The sequence below is a fragment of the Clarias gariepinus genome, chromosome 9 (assembly GCF_024256425.1).
Source record: "Clarias gariepinus isolate MV-2021 ecotype Netherlands chromosome 9, CGAR_prim_01v2, whole genome shotgun sequence".
Classification (NCBI taxonomy): Eukaryota; Metazoa; Chordata; class Actinopteri; order Siluriformes; family Clariidae; genus Clarias; species Clarias gariepinus.
Window position 1 is genome coordinate 19,400,339 of NC_071108.1, and position 13,166 is coordinate 19,413,504.

A 13,166-nucleotide genomic window follows, 5' to 3' on the forward strand; every position below is an offset into this window, starting at 1 on the left:
ATTCGCCACCCCTACTTTGATCAAAGGATGCAGGCTGCTTGTCAATACCGCGTATTATAAAAACTACAGCTGAGGGGCAGAGCTTTTTCTTAGAAAGCCCCAAAATTATGGAATAGTCTTCCAAATAATGTTTATTTATTTAATCAAGCATTTTTATAAATAGATTTGTCTTGGGTAAAGGGGCTGACCTAGGGGACTCATGGACGTAGAGTATTATGGTGACTGGGATGTTTAGATGCTGTCTTCCCCACTCTCATTGATCACTCAGGTTTGTTGACGGTGAGGTGATTGTTTGCTTTACATCTCAGGGAGCCCTTATGTCTGTGTTTCCTTCTGGCTCTTCCCTTTTAGTTATGCTGTTATAGTTAGTCCAGTCGGAGTCTCTGCTTGCACTCTGCACTAAATATACTGTACATTCACATTACACATTATGTGACTGTGACCATACCTAACTGTTATCTCTCCTCTTCTGCCCCCCTTTTTCTGTTCTCTCTCCCCCTCTCTCTCTTCCCTATCTCCCCCTCTCTCTCTCTGTCGAGCTACACATGTCGTTCCTGAGCTCCCAGTGATCCAGAATCCCTCTTGAGGGACTTGAGGGACCTGAGGACTTGACTTGGCTGCGGTTGCTCGATAGTTCAAGATTGCAATTGTCTCCAATAATTACCTGGACCCCATATTTACATCAATTAACATCAAAATGGTCAGATAGTCCCTGGTGAGCAAGCCGAGGCAACAGTGGCAAGGAAAAACTCCCTGAGATGGTAGTAGGAAGAAATCTTGAGAGGAACCAGACTCAACAAGGAACCCATCCTCATTTGGGTGAAACAGAAAGCAGGAATTGATCTGCATTCATACTGTGTGTTAGTTGGCAGGCAGTTCAGCATAACAGTTGATGTTAATTGATGTTAATATGGAGTCCAGTTAGTTATTGAAAATTCAGGTAGACTTGTATAAAGTTCCACTCCTGAACTATCGAACAGTCAGGTCCTCAGAGAAACAGCTGCCAACACCAGTCAAGGCCAGAACCGTCTATATGGTAAAGTGAAACCATCCCCAGACACCAGACACATTCCAAAAAGACACACGGGGCATCCATGCGACGAGATCTCCAACCAGAGGCGGGGCACCAGGATGGGTCAGACAGGTCCGGAGGGCAGAGGGAGTCTGGATCACTGGAAGCTCAGGAACGACATGTGTAGCTCGACAGAAAGAGTGAATGAGAGAAAGGGGGCGAGAGGGAGGAGAGAGAGCAGAAGAGAAGAGATAACAGTTAGGTCTGGTCACAGTCATATAATGTATAATGTAAATGTATATTTATTGTAAAGTGCAATGAGATGAGCTGAAGACTGCTATCAAAGCAACCTGGTCTTCAATAACGGCTAAGTGATCAATGCAGTAACTAAAGGAGGGTAATTTAAGTACTTAGTGTAAAAATTAAGGCACATTTTAGAAATTTTTGCATTTAAAATAATTTTTGTTGTTGTAATTGTTTGATCTTACGAATATTTTGAGATGCTGAATTTTTATTCCATGTGTTATGAGTCCTAATCATTCAAATTAAAACGAAACAGAACAAAAAATGTAAAATATTTTCATTTACATGTAATGAATCTAGAATATGATGTTTATTTCTACTCTGTATAAATGTATATTGATCAGAACTTACTCTTTCAATATCTTAAAATTTTACAAATTGGAGGACCAGAATCCAGCCTCAGAAACATGTATCTCTGTCTGTCCTTCTGTATGTACCGTATGTGTGTCAAGCCAAATTTGTCAAAGCATGATTGCTAATTAAAAGCAGTAATGTGAAGCGCCACTATGACATACTTTTATTTCAGTAGCCTCAGCCTCTGATATAGCCATATTTGTGAGTAATGTACCCAATATCAACATATCCTATGGAGCGATATCCCGGACAATATTCAAAAGGAATTGCAAATTATATTTGCAATTGCATTTGAATTATGGCACACTTTGTGCGTCCACATATGGGTAACGCAATTGCAAATGTAATTTGCAATTGCAACTGCAATTTCTTTTTAATATTGTCTGGGATATCGCTCCATAATATCCCCTATGTACCCTTATGTCAGAATAAAGCTCTCCTAGCTGTTTTTTGAGGTTTGGAACGTAGCATGTGATAGTGCACGTGAATGCGCATGCGCGAGTCCAATGCGGAAGTGTACCTGCACGTTTGTTTGTTACTGCATGTTATTTTTGTTTGTAATTTTCTGTTCGACGGAATATTCCGTTCACATGAGGTATTTTACTTTTTGCAACAATCTTTATTTTGTTGATTTTCCAAGGCATTTCTGTTAATTGTTAGACTTTTAGCATAGTTTTAAGAGAATATCTAGCTACAGAGTAAGCATTAGCCTAAACGCTAGCTGTTTTTATAGCTGGCTGTCTAACCATTATAGGAAAGAATGTAAATCCTGTTTATTTCAGACCCCACTAAAGGAGGGTGATAAGAAGATATAAAATGCCAGTTCGGAGCACTGTGACGGGTGGACTGACCAACAGTAACGTGAGATACTCCAAACTAGCCAGTGATGATGATGGCTACATTGACCTTCAGGTAAAATGAATGCATTTGATGACATGACAAGTATATACACTGACAGGCCAGAAGAGTCAACACCTGGATTACTGCAGTGATTAATATGTTTCAGCTTTTGAGAAGTTAATTAATAACCCCTTACTGATGCAGTGAGTAGATTCGCATTTGTTATACAATCATGTGATCGTGGCAAAGATGTTACTCTGTTTTTAGTCCTGCATCAAGTGAAGAAAACAACAAAGATGATTGCTGAAGCTACTTAAATTGGGTTAAGAACTGAACTTGACTTGACTTGACTTGAAAAACACATTATTTAGAATAGTGCTAAAGTGAAAAAAACATCAGAAGAACTAACATCTATGGTTAATAGTGAAAGTAAGCGCATTTCCACACAAACAATGCGAAGAGAACTCAAAGGATTGGGACTAAACAGCTGCCTTAAGAAAAGCGCATATCAGTGAGCGTAATTGGGAAAGGCTTCAATTTGCAAGGGTTAAACTAGATTGTGGAGCCTTAGAAAAAAAATCATGTGGTCTGATGAATCCAAATATACCCTGTTTATGATATCTAGTGCCTACAGTACAGTGTTATGATCTGTGGTTGCTCCTGTTGGTGAGGTCTATGTTGAGGAATGTTTAAAAAATTGCCCAAAAAATTATGTTAGCTGACTACCTGAACTGAATGAACAGTTTTTTCCAATCATGCTTTTTTCCCCCCTGACGGCACAGGCATATTACAGTATGATCATGCCAGGACTCATCAGTTGTGAAACAGTTGTTCAGGGAACATGAGACATTTTTTTTGCAAGAGTTGGCCGCCACAGAGTCCAGACCTTAACTCCACTGAGAATCTTTGGAAAGTGCTGGAGAAGACCTAATATAGCAGTCCGACTCTCCCATCATCAGTACAAGATCTGGGATGAGAATAAATATTGTGACTCTGCATAACGTTTTTAAAACAATATTACGGCCATAATCAAAGCAAAAGATGGCACCGGGAAATATTAGTTTGTTTTTCTTTTATCTGAGCAGTGTATATATTGCATCTCAGTAAAATCATGAAAATCCACATGACAGACACTTATATAATTATATAATAGATTTCATTATTCAAGCTTTATTTAAAGTACCATTTAATGATTTTCCCCAATTTTATTTTTGTTTTTATTTTTTTTTAGTTCAAGAAAAGCCCACCCAAGGTTCCATATAAGGCAATCGCCCTAGCGGCTGTTCTTTTTCTCTCTGGCTCAGTTTTAATCACCATTGGCTCATTGCTCTTGGCGGGATACTTTGAAGTTCAAGATGTAAGTATGTTGTTCACATCATCTTCTTTTTTTTCTAAATGAAAAGTCGTATTACTTTAACAACATGCAGCCTTGCTAGCTCTTGTCACTTTTAGGGAAATTTTAGTGAGTTTTTATTTGATAAGGACTTCCTTCTGCACTTTTTTCTTTTTGTTCTTTAAAACTGTAAAATGCAAGTATAAATTAAATTATGTCTTCACACTGTGGCATAGTGACTACTGCTGTGTGAACGAATGCATTAAATGCTGCAGATTGCTTGTTATCCAGTACCTTTCAGCTATTTTAGGACCTGTCACCTGCTATACCCAGCTTTAGACAGAGCCAAACATTTTTTGAGGTCTACTAAGGACAGAACTGAACATGACAGTTAAACCCATGTGTCATTATTAACTTGATTTAAAAAAAAAATCAGACACTGCTTTAGACATCCAAGGATGGCCGCCCTGTCGATTTACATGAGCTTCCATGCTTTTTAGTATTGCCATGAGCAGAAAGGACATCCGAATACAATTCTATGTTCTTATTAGGGCATACATAAAAAAATCGAAAATTGGTTATCATCAACGTCTAAAAACTTGTACTCTTGATAACACAACAGACTTAAATATGTAGTAATCTTATCCTCAAAAAGGAATATTAAGAAACCAGATAGGAAAATTGGTAACTTTGCCTACATTAAGGGAGTAATTAACAGCCAGGTGTTAGTAAAGAAATACACAAGAGTAGCTAATCATCAAGAACTTTATCTACCTCTATAACAGCAGAACTTCGGATATGTTTGCTGTTCTGGGACACTCAGGTGTGTTTCTGTATTTTGCCAAAAAAAAAAAAAAAAGGAACATCAGCCATGAACTCAAGAAGCAATTCTTTTTGCTCATTAATCTGGCAATTGTTATAAGTCCATCTTCAGACATTTGAGAAGGATTGTTTACAAATGGAAAGCCACCAAAACAGTTGCCATCAGAGAGAGTTTGAATAAATATGGCTTTCATGGAAGGGTGGTAAGGAAACAGCCACTTCTCTCCAAAAATAATATGGCAGCAAAAATGTGTCTGAACAAAACGCACACATTCTGTGGGCTGATAAGACCAAGTTGGAGATGTTTGGTCATTATGCGTTGGTTGAAAAGAAATCACAGCAAATTACCACAAATACCTCATATCAACTATCAATCATGATGACAATGTGGTGGCTTGATTTGCAACCTGGGAAACTTGCAGTTATATAAGGCAATGTTGAATTATACTTTATATGGGGGCAAATAAAAAATGATCTTTGCTCTGGTTATATTAAAACTTTTGTTGGCCACTATGTATTATCAGCGCTGTCCTCCCCACTCACTGCTGTGCAGATGTGAACATGTTCCATCAGTTCATTGGTGCGAGCAAAAATGGTGGTTATATGCCCTGCTTGTGATTTGCACAAAAGATGAGCAGTGATTTTTTTATTTATCTATTTTTTTTTTTTTTTTTTTTTGTGGTCTGAGGGTGCACCTGTTGCCTTTATTTAGTGAAGACTTTGTGAGCAGTATTAAGAGTATGTTCATATATCCTGAACTCGGACTGTTACCTGTTTGGTCCTCTGAAAGCAGCCTTACAAGGACAAAGATTCACTTCTAATAAAGTGAAGTGGTGTATTCATGGCTTACAGCTCAGCCTAAAGCATTTTTTAATGAGGGAATACGAAAGCTTGTTGACAGATAAGATATGGATCAATCACAAATGTTATAATCAGTAAGCGGTTAATTTATTAATGAACTTTATTAGAATATTGTTTGGGTTATTGTGAGGCTGTACGTCTATCAGCCTAACCTGAGCTGAAAATGAGTCGTGCAACAGGTTTAAGTCTAAATGGGTTAAGAAGAAAGAAAAAAAAAATCAAGGTACTGGAAAAGCCGAATCAAAGTCCAGACCTCACCCCACTGAGATGTCATGGACAGAGCACAAGAGAGCTGTACATAAAATAATGCCCTCAAACATCATTGAACTTGAAAAGAGGAATGATGTAAGAGACTGTGAAAGGATCCCCTCCCCCCCCCCCCCAAAAATGCTAATTGAAAGTTGGTTTAAAAAAATAAAGAAAGAAAAATATAAATAAAGTTATTTATTTATTTATTTATTTATTTATTATGAGGCATACAAGAGATTTTACTTTTGACAGAATGTAATGGTGTAATCATACACAATTTTATCACTTTGCATTTTATTTACTTCCTTTTTTTTTACTTAAGAGAGTAAATAAAAATAGATACTTTTGTTTACTGGAATTTACAGTAATCTGCAAAAGTATTATAATGTAAAAGGCAGTCCTTTTGTTTTTTGCTATACACTGAATATATTTGGGTTTGAGATTTAAAAATGTTTGAGGTAATAGATCAGAATTTTAGCTTTCATTTTCTGCTTTTTATCTAGATGTATTGAACAGTTTAAAACATGAGCCTTTTTGTTCAACTCTACCCATTTTTTAAGTAATCAAAAATACTGGAAAATGTGGTGGGCAGGTGTTTCTTATTACTCAGTTTGGTCAGTGAGATTGGAATTCAAAAAGAAATGTAGAAATTACCTACAAAAGTTCGGAAACCAAGAATAACCTCCATCAAAAGTGATGTGACAAAGAGAAAGTGTAGAGAAAGAAAGGATCTGCCCATGATCCTAAATATACAAGCTCATCAGCCAAGCATCATGGCTGCTTCTGGAATGGGATTGCTATTCTTTATTGGTGATTTAACTTGTGGTAGTAACAGCACGATTGAAAAAAGGAGACAGAAAATTCTACAGAAGCATTCTGTCTACCAATTTACAGAGAACTACGTCTAATCAAGTGGGGAGAGACTTGATCACGCAACAAGACACATTGCCAACACAACAAAAGACGAAAGTGAAGGGATTTAAATTGGCCAAGTCAATCACTAGACCTTTAGTTGATTGAGCATGCATTTTACCTCCTGAAGCGACTAAAGAAAGAAACCTACCAAAACAAACAACATTAAAGGAATGGTTTGATGAGCACTCCACAGATGTTATAAATCCTAAAAAAACTTGTTTTGCTTTAATCTGCTTTAGAATGTTTGTACATTTTATCAGATTATTAAAAAGATAATCAAACACTGAGCTGGCTCTATTTGGCCATTAGCGTTTGTGAAGAGTGCTGATCCTTCTAGTTGATATAAATAATTATTGAACTAGTAATCTGAACAGAAGTCTTACTATTATATCAACCCTTACGTATACTGCCCCTGTCAAATTAAACACTCATTAGGCATGTAAAATTGTTAGTTCTTAAAAATGTCTAAATTCTTTTTTTTTTTTTTCTTTTCTTAATGTCAGTGTATGTAAAGTACCATTTTGAAAGAAAGATAACCAAGGCATTTTACAACCACCTCATCAGACCTATCAACCAAATATCTGTTAAGAAAAGTCCAGATGTCTGATCTTGTAAACACTGAAGCTATAACAATATGAAAAAAAATTATTTTATTATAGAACTTTGCTCCATATTAATAGACTAAGCATATGTTTTTGTTGATGATGCACAATTCAAACTGTATTCAAGTCTTAGAACCTAAGGGTACAATGTTCCTGGTGCGAGGTACCACATCACCTAGGTAGGATTAATCTCAGTCATTGATTAGAATTAACTAATGTCAAGCAGGCAGGCATGATTTCACAGCTCAGTGCAGATGGTTTAGCAGCTACTGAACTTTTAACTTGCACTTACACACACACACACACACACACACAAACACACAAAGATGGAGTTGGATCAATATGTTCTCTCTAGGTGATAAAACTGGCAATCAGGCCTAGTCTGAGCAGACTATATTAGCTAGATGTGGTAATATGAAATATGATTAATGCTGATTAAAGTCTTTTCTTACTGTACCAATACACCTGCCCGTGCCATCTCATTTATTATTGTTGATTAAGAATTTCTTTTTTTCCTTGAAATTTTCCATAATTGACAGCATGTTTTATTTCATCTACAGCATCGTGAGCGCACTATACCAGTCCTCATCATTGGAATTCTCGTCTTCGTCCCAGGATTCTACCACTTGCGGATTGCTTACTATGCCTATAAAGGTTACCGTGGATACTCTTATGATGACATTCCAGACTTTGATGATTGAGTAACTCAGGACAATTTACCGGTGTTCACAACTAGTCCCTGGTCTCCTCCTGTATCTCCAGACATTGGTTCTGTCTAGAGAGGCTGGCGCTTATGCTACATGAAATTTTTCATATCACATTAGAAAAAGTCTGATAGCATGAGGCTTATGAATCCAACATTCTGTATGGATTTAGATTCCATATTTTAGAAATGGAAAAATTTAGCATTTGTGATGCTATGCTGACATGTAGTTGGCTTTAGTGATGATTGAAAATAAGGCAGGTGGAAGTAAGCTATTTGAAATGTATAGATATTTGTTTGGTCAACTTTTTATTATTGTGTTTGACGTGCTACTACTAGGGATGGGAATAACTAGGGAACACCCTGTATGGTATAGCCAAAGCAGTTTGTATTGTGATCCTGTTAATATCGTGATTTTATAACTATGCATATTCTGTATTATTTATCAGATTTTGTTAAAACTCTAAGGAAACTTAATAAATAAACTTAAATTATTTGCTCCAACCATACAGGATGCTGTGCTGGTTGCCAATATATGAATCGTTCAGAGCATGTGGTTATAGAGAACTGCAACATATTACTACCTTAAATGCAAACATATATAAATGTAAAATATCTTTATAAAAAGGAGTGTGGCGATACATGAATCATGAAAAAAAATCATGATATGCAACTAAAACTAACTTTTCCCTATCTTCTGAGGTTTTTGTGGTGAATAGAATCTGGTCATAATCCCTGGGTCAAAATAAAGCTCTGTTAGATGAGTTTGATTTAAAATCAATTGAATAGCAATTTATAATGACTAGACCCTTCTATGACTGTGGTGCCGTTGTGTATCATTAATACTGCATTCCATGAGTTGAGAGATAGAGATAAACCTTTATTAGTCCCACAAGTGGGAAATTTGTTTTGCCAATGCAGCAAGTGGACAGTACAAAGTTAAAAATTAATAAACAACAGACTAAAATAAAATAAAATAAAAATAGGGGGAAAAATAAAATAAAAATACTAACAGTATAAATGTATACTATACAATCTGGCTATAAAATATGGACATTTGTGTAGTAAAAAATATTTACATAAATATATATTGTCTTTCATTATCATGTAAAAAAAAAAGTTTTGATCTGTTAAAAAACTGATGACTGTGGATTAAATCTAGCATTCTGTATTTATTTAGAATACAGTAATAGAATCATTTTCAATTCTTTTTCAGTTTTTATCTCCATTAGTATAGATTACATTTAAGTCATCAAATTAAAACAAAGCAAAAAAAAAACATGTAAACATTCGCATTTCTTCATAGCAAATTAAATTATGTAGATTAAACTAAAGAAATGTGAGAAAATGTTTCACTGTGATAGGCTGCAAAGTGCCCAAAAATACAATTAAAAAAAATTGGTTGTTTATGTAACAACCTCAGCAGCAACCTCACTTCCCTTCTTGTCTGTTCCAACCATATAGTATCACCAGTATACTAATCACAGTTATATATTTTTTAATGCTTTAAAATGATTCATAGGTAACTGCAAGGTGGCTTTTGCACAGCGTTGTATGTGTATGCTGTGCAAAAGCCACTTTGCAGTTAACTATAATTTATATATTTTTTATACATGTTTTATTTTTAACATGCCAGAGCACACGCTAAATTAAAATCTATATATTTTTTCTCCAGATTTGAAAGCGCATTTTATGTGGCGCTTTTCGCCCTCTAGCGGTTCGAAAGTAATTTGGTTTAGTAACACTGCAGCAAATGTAAATACATTTTTTTAAAATTAAATATTATATATAAAATATAGGATAATTTATAGATGATTTAAATGTTAATATAATTTAATGTTTAATTAATATTATAAAATATTACTCTAGACTTTATACACTGATCAGCCAAAACATTATGACCACCTTCCTGATATTGAATAGGTCCCACTTTTGTCACCATAACAGTGATACACTTCTTACACCTTTCTATCACAACCAGCATTAACCTTTATCAATTTGATCTACACTGGCGCTTCTATTGGATCAGAGTACACAGGCCAGGCTTCACTCCACCCCCCCCCCCCCCCCCCCCCCCCCCATGTGCATCAGTAAGCCTTGGCCACCCATGACCCTTTCCCCAGCCTGGGAACTTTCCACAAGCATTGTTAGAGTTGCACTGACCCAGTCCTCTAACCATGATAATTTGGCCTTTTTTAAAGTCACTTAAATACTTATGCTTTATCATTTTTTATGCTTACAACGCATCAACGTCAGGAAAAGGTTCTCTTGCTGCTTAGTGTATCTCACTCACTTTCAGCCGCCATTGTAAAAAGATATTGAAAATGTAGCTACTGTGAGAAGGGCTCAATTGTAATGGTGAGACAACTCGGTCAGAGCAACCCCAAAATTGGAGCTCATGTGGGATGTTCTCAGGCTGCAGTGGTCAGGACCAACCCAAAGTGATTCAAGGAAGGAAAACAGGGTGAACTGGTCACTGATGCACACGAGGAGCGAAGGCTGGCCAGTGTAGTCCGATCCAATAAAAAAAAACCTACTGTAGCTCAAATTAAGAAAAAAGGTTCAAAAGAAAAGTATCAGAACACACAGATCATTACAGTTTCGGTGGCAATTGGGCTTGTTCGGCCGTATGAGGTTCCAGCTGTAGCCTTAAATTGTATGCATGAGGTGGGCCTATATTCTTCCAATATCAATATATATAAAACAACGGGTAAGACTTTGGTACTATGCATCTTGTGCTGAAAGAGAGGGGGAGAGAGAGGGAAGGGGGAGAGAGAGGGAAGGGGGAGGGGACTGAGGGAGGGAACAAGGGAAGAATGGAAGGGAAGGAGAAAGGTGAGGAGGAGCAGCACGTACTGTAGTAGACGCTGTTCGTTTAATTCCACATGACTCATTCAGTTTATCTACTGTAGTTAACTTGAACTTTTAGAAAGCTGCTATCTTTTTCCTCAGCTCATTGGCTTGGAGGTTTTAGAGAGCTTCTGTGATTCTGACTCCGCTATAAACTTAAAGGAGACGAGAAGAGGAAGCTGGAGCGGGAGCGCGGGAGCGGGAGCGCGCGCGCTGTGTCGCCTGCAGCGAGCTGCGTTTAGCGCTGCGTGTTCGGGACGACCTGTGGAAGCAGGTAAGCTCGTGTGAACGGAGTAATAACTCACAGCGGTCAAAGGGAGAGGAAACAGCACTGCCTCGGGACATTCCTGTGTTGCTCTAGGCGAAAAGTTTAATGGTTAGACAGCAGGAACTTCTTCAGCTCGGCACCTGATACTGAGGACGCTGACGGGTTATTGCAGCTCTGTTTCAGGAGGAATTCAACACCTCTCTCTACATACAGACAAGTGGTTTTTGTTTTACCAGGAGATATTCGGAAGTAGTTTGACTTGACTGCAGGAAAAAGGAAAACTGTTCCATGAAGTGATGTCTCAGAGAAGGTGCAGAGATTCAGGTAAAGCAGTCACTTACACACACACACACACACGCTAAGGTAGATATTGACTACGCTTGGTATCGTTATAGACTATTTGTATTATGTTAGTTAATACACACTGATTTTAATCAGTTCCACATTGTAAGCTATAAGAAAACGCTAATTATTGTTAATCAGCAGTGATTTTAAAGTTCTTCCCATAACCCATCCAGCACACCGACTTTCGGACTGGTGTTTTTATAAGGAACTTCTACACACCCCCATGTAATGTTAGACCATGCTTGTAATGTTGACATCTACTGTATGTAACACCTTTAAGTCATGATCTGTGTATGTGTCTGCTAATATAGCATTAGTGACATGTTACATGGTAAGTTGGCCTGTTATTTGGAAGGTCTTGAGTTAAAATCCTGGGCAGGACAAGTTGCCACTGCTAGCCCTTGAGCATGACCCATAACCCTCAACCGCTCGGTTGTATACATGAGATGTGTGTAAGTTGCTCTGGCTAAGGGTGTCTGCCAGATGCCTTAAATGTACAGCAAGTGAAACACAGGAAAACCTCCTCTATTTACTATCAATGTGCGGAACCAGTGTAAACAGTTGTGTGTTATTGGGATGCATGTCATGGGACTACACAGTGTGAGCTGTCTCATCTTACTCATGTAATGTGATATGATGTCTTTGTCCATGTCCTTTGCCATAACTTAAACAGCCATGTTATCTTATTCACACACACATTAATATCACCGGTTGATTTAACACTTTCAGAATTCAGAATATTTAAGTCTAGCTGGGCAAAATTAACATGGTAGCTTGTTTATAGACTTATGGTTCTCGTGCTCTTAATGAACCGTATTTGAAGTCTGTGCATAATCGCATATAATACATATACAAATGTAAATTTCAGCACTTTAACATGACAATACTTACTTTGCCCCTTTGCATCTTGGACTGGATTTTATTACTGAATATTTTTCTCACCTTCAGACAAATTATACATTTGTGTCTAGTGAAAGATTTGTAAAATTATCAATGCAAACAGACATTTAATGAAAGTTATATATTTTATTGTTTCCTCCTCTTCAGTTATATTTGTTCTATACACCAGTGTGCTGTTTCAATACAAGCAACTTAAAATAGCTTTTTAAATCCAAAATTCTTAATTAGTATACAGGGCTGCAATTGTCACCCAGTCTATGTTGCTTCATCTCAAGACAATTCCCCTGTGGTAGAAGAGCTCAGTGAGTGCACCAACAGCACATTTTGCTTTCTTTCTCTGTTATTCCCATTAAGCAAATGTCTGTCATGTTGTCATATTGGGTCACCATGAACCACTAGTTTGTGGGGAGTTTGTGGGGAGTTTGTGGGGAGTGCTCATTACCTGCCACCTGGATATCAATTCTTATTATATTTTTCAGGTTAAAATAAGTTTTTTTTATTATTATTTATTCATTTAATCTAAATTACAAAGAAATATTCGGAAAAAAAGGAAACATTGTATGAGCTTACAAGCTTTGTTTCAGTAACAGTTTTACAAATCACACATGGGTGAGAGTTAATGTTTAAGGGAAGCATGAGACCACTTACATCATTATTGCACAACTACTGCTTGATGGCTGTGGAAGTAAAACCTTCTGAACATACTATTACTTTAAGTTTGAATGATCTAAACTTTAGAAGTATACTTCAAATATTTTGTAAAATATCAATTTAAATAGTAAAATTTAGGTGCACAGTAAATGTTAACT

General features: G+C 36.8%; 2 protein-coding genes across 2 annotated transcripts in view; both read left to right on the top strand.

Moving 5' to 3' along the window:
• The first annotated feature begins 2,159 nt into the window (after window positions 1-2,159).
• Window positions 2,160-8,797, top strand: tmem230b (transmembrane protein 230b). Its single transcript, XM_053503218.1, has 4 exons — window positions 2,160-2,264; window positions 2,452-2,581; window positions 3,741-3,866; window positions 7,852-8,797. Exons 2-4 carry the CDS (start codon window positions 2,486-2,488, stop codon window positions 7,990-7,992), a joined length of 363 nt encoding a protein of 120 aa, XP_053359193.1. The 5' UTR covers window positions 2,160-2,264; window positions 2,452-2,485; the 3' UTR covers window positions 7,993-8,797.
• A 2,153-nt stretch (window positions 8,798-10,950) lies between these two features.
• Window positions 10,951-13,166, top strand: part of igsf9b (immunoglobulin superfamily, member 9b) — a 37,546-nt gene continuing 35,330 nt past the window's right edge. Inside the window, exon 1 of the mRNA XM_053504723.1 lies at window positions 10,951-11,436. The gene's annotated coding sequence lies outside the window, so the exon portion shown is untranslated. The remainder of the gene's footprint in view (window positions 11,437-13,166) is intronic.

Bases quoted from the DNA above. Each gene is read 5' to 3' on its own strand.
- tmem230b (XM_053503218.1), top strand. From the start codon at position 2,486: ATGCCAGTTCGGAGCACTGTGACGGGTGGACTGACCAACAGTAACGTG. The intron at 2,582-3,740 runs GTAAAATGAATG...ATTTTTTTTTAG, and splicing joins ATGGCTACATTGACCTTCAG to TTCAAGAAAAGCCCACCCAA. The intron at 3,867-7,851 runs GTAAGTATGTTG...TTTCATCTACAG, and splicing joins GATACTTTGAAGTTCAAGAT to CATCGTGAGCGCACTATACC.